Raw genomic sequence first — 7094 nt, 5'->3', positions numbered from 1 at the left:
TTTGTTTTTGAAAATAGTCCCTGGACCAAAAACAATTTTCAAAAACAAAAAATTTTGCAGGGACCAAAAACAATTTTTTTTTTTACCAGGGACTAAAACCAAAACGAGGCATATTTGCAGGGACTAAAACCATATTTTAGCCTTGATTGTATTTTATTTTACTGGTTCATTTAGTCAAATAGTATAAATTGACTAGGTCATAGACTTCTTTTCCAGAGGTGTTCAAAGACGGTGAAAGTAAGCATCTTCAATAGTTCAAAAACTATGAAGCATATTATGAGCTGATCATGTAATATTTTTTCAATTACTTGTAAATAGAGCCAAAACAATTCTAATTTCATGAGGGTGATGAAAAAGTATGTATAATTATTGTTATTCAAACTTGATTTTGCACTATTTAATAATTGTGTGTCACATTATTTCAACACATTAAATTTACATTGTTTGATCAAATTAAATAACTTATTACAGTGAAGATGACATATACTTTGAGGGTACGCACAAGACCAAATTATGTGGAAATAAGTGACTCAGAATCAGAAAGTGAGTCAAATGAATGGTTAGAAGCAAAAAGGGAAAAACAGCGTCGTCCACGATATCGATCTTCTCGTAGACCAAGATCCGAAATGGGTAATATGATAATGGAAACAACTCCATTATCAGTGAATGAAATAGCAACCATTGTTCCGGAAACGAGTATTAATCCTGACCAGAGTTTGCCAATAGAAACAGCTCCATCATCAATGAACGAAACAAGCAATGTTCAACAAACAAGTCATAATCAGGAACATGAAACTCCAAGCGCAACTGCGGGGAATGCATCAATGAATGTAACAGATATTGATGTTCCAGAAATAAATAATAATCAGGAACATAGTTTGACGATGGAAACAACTTCATCATCAATTCCCGAACCATTACCGCGTCAACCAACAATAAAACATAATAAAAAAACCATCCTAGCATGGTTGACAGCTTGCAAGGAAATTGATGAAGGGACCCAGGTGCGTTACCATGATGGGGAAAAACCGATAACAGGTCGAATTTTCAATGGAGCCATCTTATGTAGCTGTTGCGACGAGGAAATCTCTGTATGGAAGTTTGAGAAGCATGCTCAAAGTGAGGATATACAACCATACAAACGCATTTTGGTGGCGACACGGAAGTCCGTCCTCCAAAACATCCTGATTAGTAAGTGGTTGAAAGAGGATGAACAAAAACGTCGAGACATGTTCATGTATGCTCCCATACATGACATTGTTTGTTTAGTTTGTGGAAAGGGAGAAGATGAAGGGGAATTTATTAACTGCACAAATTGTCCCTCCACTTATCATCGTTCCTGTGCTTTCATACAGGTAATTAATTTACTTTTTTTTCTTTTGCTTACAAGAAGGGTCTTGCACATGAATTAATAAATAAGTGTGAATTGTTTCTTTTCGTTTTTATACCGCAGGGTTTTTCTCAGGAAAACGACGACCATTGGTTATGTTCTTACTGCAGCTGCAAATACTGTAAGGGTGGTCATGAAGAGGAGTATCCTTTAGACATCCTGTGCCGCCAATGCAACAAGAAGTGTGAGTTCTCTCTAGTCATCATCCGATATTTCAAATTCAGATTGCCTACCCTTAGAATGTATTCAAGTTGAAAGAGTTAGCATTATATATTGGTACTTGAAAAATAACTCATTGAAGTGGTTTCCAAAATGATTTTGTAGGTCATTGGATGTGCCTAAATAAATCTGAAAAAGATTTATTAAGGACTCATTGTTCCGTAAGTTGTAAAGAGGTATATGCATGCATTCATTTTTTTGTGGGTTTTGATTTGTACATCGAATATGAAAATCACATGATATTAACTTAGAATTTTGACTATATGCTTTTTGAAAGATTGATGAGAAATTGAAGGGCTCAATCGGAATCCAAAATAATATCAATGGGAATGAGAGCTATTCTTGGAGAGTCCTCCAACAAATGGATACGAAAAGTGAGGATCATTATGTAATAAGCAATTCAAAGGTTGCAGCTACTTGCATGTTGATGGAAGAAGCTTTTGGGATGATAACAGACAAACATACTGGCGTCAATGTGGTACAAAGTGTTTTATACAACCGCAGGTAAGCACTTCTTAGTCCTAATACAAACTCTTTTTATTAGTAGTATTATTCATAATATTCTTCTACTTATATATAATACAAGCATGTTCACCCAAAAATAATAAAATTTCAAGCTACTCACTATTATCCTTAATTGCTTAGATCAAATCTAAGGAGGCTCGATTTTCGTCGATGTTATACATTTATCATCGAAGAAGATGACGCGATAATTGCTGCAGCTACCGTAAGGTATATGTCCTCTTTCCAATTGTTGATAGCTATTTTGTTTTGGTTATGGAGTTTATGAATAATTTGTTATTACTTCAGGGGCATATAGTTTTATTATTTTATGAAATAATGTGATACACATTATAATTGAATTGTTATTCCTTGACTCTAGATTTCATGGGAAAGGCCTTGCAGAAATGCCTTTCATTGCCACAGATGAGGCATACAGAGGCAAAAGAATTTGCCATTTGTTAATGGAGATAATTGAATCGGTGAGTAGTTAACGGCTTCCTATATCTCATGCATGTTGTAGGTCATTCAATCATATGTGTGTGTGATCCATTTTCAAAATGTGAGATGCACATAAGTTTCATCGAATAAGAGAGTGACAGTTAGAATCAGAGTGTCCATAAAACTCTTTGTAGAAGAGAGACATATGTTGATGCATGATCCTTCCACTTTTCCATTGAACTTAATTGCATTCATTCATTCTATAATGTTTGTTTCAATTTAATTCACTTGTTTTAGGGTTATAATATCTTTGTTATAAAAAAAATCATCTAAACTTTAGTTTCAATATTCATCTTGCAGTTTCTTCAAAGTCTTGAAGTTGAAAGGTTGACCATTCCATCTAATCCACAAACTGTTGAAATGTGGAAGCAAAAATATAGCTTCAGTGTGGTCAACGACAAGAAGTTGAAGAAAGATATGGTTTCATATAACCTTTTGATGTTCCCTGGAGCTATAAGATTAAGCAAAAGACTTTTTCTGGACTTGAATGAGCCGTTCGGGAATGTTGAACCTAATACCGTCAATTAGAAGCAATGTACCTGTTTTAATCTCTTTTTGGATTTTTGCGTCTATTTTGTTGAACTGCTTGCTCTCTTTTTGTACCTGTTTTGTTGAATCTAATTACTGTTATCAATTAGAAACAATGTTTCTGTGAAGATAATACGATACTGTTGTATGTCCTTCATATTTGTACCTGTTTTGTTGAATGTTATCAATTAGAAACAATGTTTCTGTCAGGATTGTATGTCCTTCATATTTGTGTCAGAACTTGATAGTTTGCATACGATGATGGATGATTCTGCTTACAGATTTAGCCGTAATATCTGTCCATGAAAAAACTAAATACGTTTCATTGGTATGTGTGGCATTGAACTATATCCTAAGTAAGGTCTGTGTTCGAGCATTGTGGAAAGAAAGAATATAGTTCGAAGGGGAGATTCTGTTAAAGGTGATTGAGTTGATCAATAATTTGCACAAATAACCTAATTTCAAAATACATGCAATTTTTTATAGGTGACACTTAGGTTACCCATAGAAAAATGGAGGATAATTTACCAACATATCTTAACTGTCTATCCTGGATATGATGGTGCAGTACCCCTCAGATGGTAACACCTGTTCCGTATGGATATCTATCCAGGCGAAGGCTTGACAACTAAAACTCTACTTATTTCCTATAAATACTTATGAACAACGTTGGGTCAGGTATCTCACTAAAATCTCACGAACTTGAAAGTTAGAGTGTATGAAGGTATACCACCCCCTCCGGTAGAGACAGACTCATGACAAACTGCATTGGACGACGACGACAACATACATAACAAATCTTCTACAATAAGCCAACCATATTCTTTAGATCCAACCAGATCAAGAACCATATTTTATGTGATTGTTCTTATATCGCTAATATTTGGAGATGGTTGGGAAGCATCATCAATGTGCATTTGGATACTAGTTTGGTCTTGAACATCTTTGCTACTTGTTCTAGGGCTTGTCTATTCAATGCAAATTGTTAATTTGTAGTGCTATTATTAATATTTTTGCTGGCATTTGGTATTGTATAAACATTTGTAGATTTTAGGATAAGCTTATTCCTTGAAAGGCTTTCATCAATATTATAATTCCAAATGTTTTTTAGTGGTAATTTCTCCAATAATGTTGTCGCTCCCAACATGTCAAAATTTATGATTCTAAAAACTTTTTTTTTCTGATGATTTAATCTCCTAATGTTCTAAAGATCAAGTTTGTTCAAAGATCATCATGCTCACTTTCTTAGTTGCTTTGCTTTTCACATTGGTATATTATTTATATGCTATGAATGATGAAACTATGGATGATATGCTTGCTATCGAAGTAGCTTCTAATAAAATATAGACTCACTTTTGGCTTGAAACCAATTCTCAGTTAATTAATTTATCTTTCAAGCAGCCTAATATTATTCCTTGGATTTAACACAATAGATAGCAAAAGTACATACATTTGCTTAGAAACATGTCTTTAGAGGTCTCTCAAATTTTCAGTGAAGAAAATTGTTGTGCCGATAAAATTGCTAACACTGATTTACTCTTTTTAAACTCTGATTGGTATGAAAATATTCAAATTACCATTAGGGATGATTTCCATGAAAATACATTAGGTTTATCTATGTTTAGATTTTTCAATTTAATGTTGAAATATATATATATATATATATATATATATATATATATATATATATATATATATTAACTATACACCCTTTTTTTCATATACCAGAATTTTGAACTAGCGAGTCTTTCATGACAAGGTTTTTAATGAGACAGAGATTTTTATGTATCTTGCATGTTGCATTAGATATTGACCTAGTCCCTCCAAGTTTGTACTTTATTTCTTTTTATTAATAAATTTTGAGTGCTAATAAATGATAGATAATTGTTTTGGTGTGTCAACATAGTTTTTTTTTAAAGAAAGATTGGTGTGTCAACATAGTTGGAATGTCGTAGTCGTCACATGGTATTTTTGCACTCTAATTGCTTGAAAAAAAGATGACACAATTTTGACTCAACAACAAACAATGTGGAATCATCATCGTTGTTAGTTTGGCAATTCATAAAATTTTTGCTACTTTATGATGATTTTTTTTTCATGAGGACTCAACATGTAGATTATGTACTAAGAAAAATGAATCAAATGAAAAATATTCAGATCAAAAGTGATAGAGAAAGATCTAGAAAAATTATAAGAATATTTAGAGATTAATGAGTTGGATCCAAATATAATTTATGATAAATATTATGACGCATTTTTCGTGTAGCCGACCCTATTTAGTGGGCTAAGGATTGATGTTGTTGGTGAGGGTTTATCCAATACAATTAGGTGTTTAATTTCGATTTCATTACAATAATTTTAAGATAAATTTTATTTAACTTATAAAAAGTAACACTTTTCTTATTCACAAAATAAATTCTTAGTTAAAAAAACGAACAAAAGAAGAGAGTGACTCTCTTCGATATAAATACAACGGCTCTGCCTTTGCCTTAGGGTTTGTAATTTTAGACCAATTTCATTCAACTTCAGTCATTAGTTCAATGCTAGAAACACAAACCTAGCCGAAGAATACGACTCGGGACTAAATTTGTTGTCAGGCGACTTGCGTTTGCTCGACAGAGTGATATATCCATTTTATTTTGTTAAATTAGGGACTAAACCTAGCCGAAGAATACGACTTGGGACTAAACCTAGCCGAAGAATACGACTCGGGACTAAATTTGTTCTCAACCTTCTCTGGTACGAACTTTTCCATTCTTGTTAGTAGATGCGACATCAATTCTTTCATTAGATTATTCATTGCATATTTTTGAAAACATTTTTCTATGCAGATATTTCATTGATTGATTGATCATTCGCTTTTTCGGTGGTCTCTACCCAAACTTCCAAAGAGTCCAAAATATCTGAAGATGAAAAATGTAAAGCGTAGATCTGATTCCAAAATCACTGGTATGTTCACTTCTTTTCAGTAATTTACGCAATGGTTGAGATTTTATTATGTAGTAAATAATTACCACCTCCTCTGTCGGGGAAGTGTTCCAATCTCTTCAATTGAAATATAAATTATTTGGATGTAACTTCATTAATGTATTAGGAAGCTTCGTTATTTGATTTGCTTGATTAATGTACATATTTTAAATTCGTTCGAGTGTTGATCGTGTCGTCATTAACCTAATTGATTTTGAAATTTTGAGACTTGTACTTCATTCAAGTGGATTGTTAGTTGCTTAAATTTTATTTCTTCTGTATAATTAATTCGCCATCAATCAATTTTGTTACATCAATTTATAGACCTTTAACCAAGTTGTTTGGGCTCTAGTGGCAAGGAGCTCCTTCCAAGGACGTACCCGGAGAATACCGGGTTCGACTCCCAAGGGGAACAACGCTTGGCCAGTGTGTATGCCTCTACGCACGAGACGGATTAGTCGCCCACCATTGGCAGATCAAAACCGGTGCGAAAGCAAAAAAAAAAAATTGTTTATCGGTATTTGTTGATTGCCTTGCCACAACTAGTTTCTGTGAAGAATCTTATAGATGTAAGTTTTCCTCTTGTACCCTCCTGGCAATGAGAAATGATTTTTTTTTTTCTTAATCAAAATGGATATCCCGACAGAGGGAATTTTTTTTGTAGAAAGTAACATGTGTACTTAAAACAAAAACATATATAATGTGTAATATTTATAGACATGACCATACTACAAATAACAGCATATTCACATGATATCATTTTGTGACATAAGGCTCTTCTTATATACTTGCATAGAAATTCAACAAAAGTCAATGCATAAATGTTGAAGTTTGTTAGAACTTCAGTAAAGGCAAGCTGACACTTCTTAGTAACTACATCAAAGTTGTATTTAGACTCTAATTTCAAAGGGTTCAAATTTGTTGTAACTGCGTCACATAGTGAATAATTTCGGTCGTTAATTTATGACCAAAGGGCTCTGATTATGTA

The 7094-nt window shown here is 33.2% G+C and overlaps 1 protein-coding gene across 1 annotated transcript; it reads left to right on the top strand.

Moving 5' to 3' along the window:
• Positions 1 to 477: 477 nt before the first annotated feature.
• Positions 478 to 3351, top strand: LOC120580230 (increased DNA methylation 1). Its single transcript, XM_039833767.1, has 7 exons — positions 478 to 1355; positions 1454 to 1574; positions 1715 to 1785; positions 1887 to 2113; positions 2255 to 2341; positions 2493 to 2592; positions 2912 to 3351. Exons 1-7 carry the CDS (start codon positions 627 to 629, stop codon positions 3137 to 3139), a joined length of 1563 nt encoding a protein of 520 aa, XP_039689701.1. The 5' UTR covers positions 478 to 626; the 3' UTR covers positions 3140 to 3351.
• The last annotated feature ends 3743 nt before the right edge of the window (positions 3352 to 7094 follow it).

This window comes from Medicago truncatula, chromosome 4, assembly GCF_003473485.1.
Source record: "Medicago truncatula cultivar Jemalong A17 chromosome 4, MtrunA17r5.0-ANR, whole genome shotgun sequence".
Taxonomy (NCBI): Eukaryota; Viridiplantae; Streptophyta; class Magnoliopsida; order Fabales; family Fabaceae; genus Medicago; species Medicago truncatula.
The sequence above is the reverse complement of the archived record's forward strand: the minus strand, read 5'-3'. Positions and strand labels throughout refer to the sequence as shown.

What these genes read in the sequence shown, in the direction of transcription:
- LOC120580230 (XM_039833767.1), top strand. Translation starts at nt 627, where the DNA reads ATGGGTAATATGATAATGGAAACAACTCCATTATCAGTGAATGAAATA. An exon ending in ATTGCTGCAGCTACCGTAAG is followed by an intron (nt 2,342 to 2,492) that starts GTATATGTCCTC and finishes CCTTGACTCTAG; the next exon opens with ATTTCATGGGAAAGGCCTTG. An exon ending in TAATGGAGATAATTGAATCG is followed by an intron (nt 2,593 to 2,911) that starts GTGAGTAGTTAA and finishes TTCATCTTGCAG; the next exon opens with TTTCTTCAAAGTCTTGAAGT.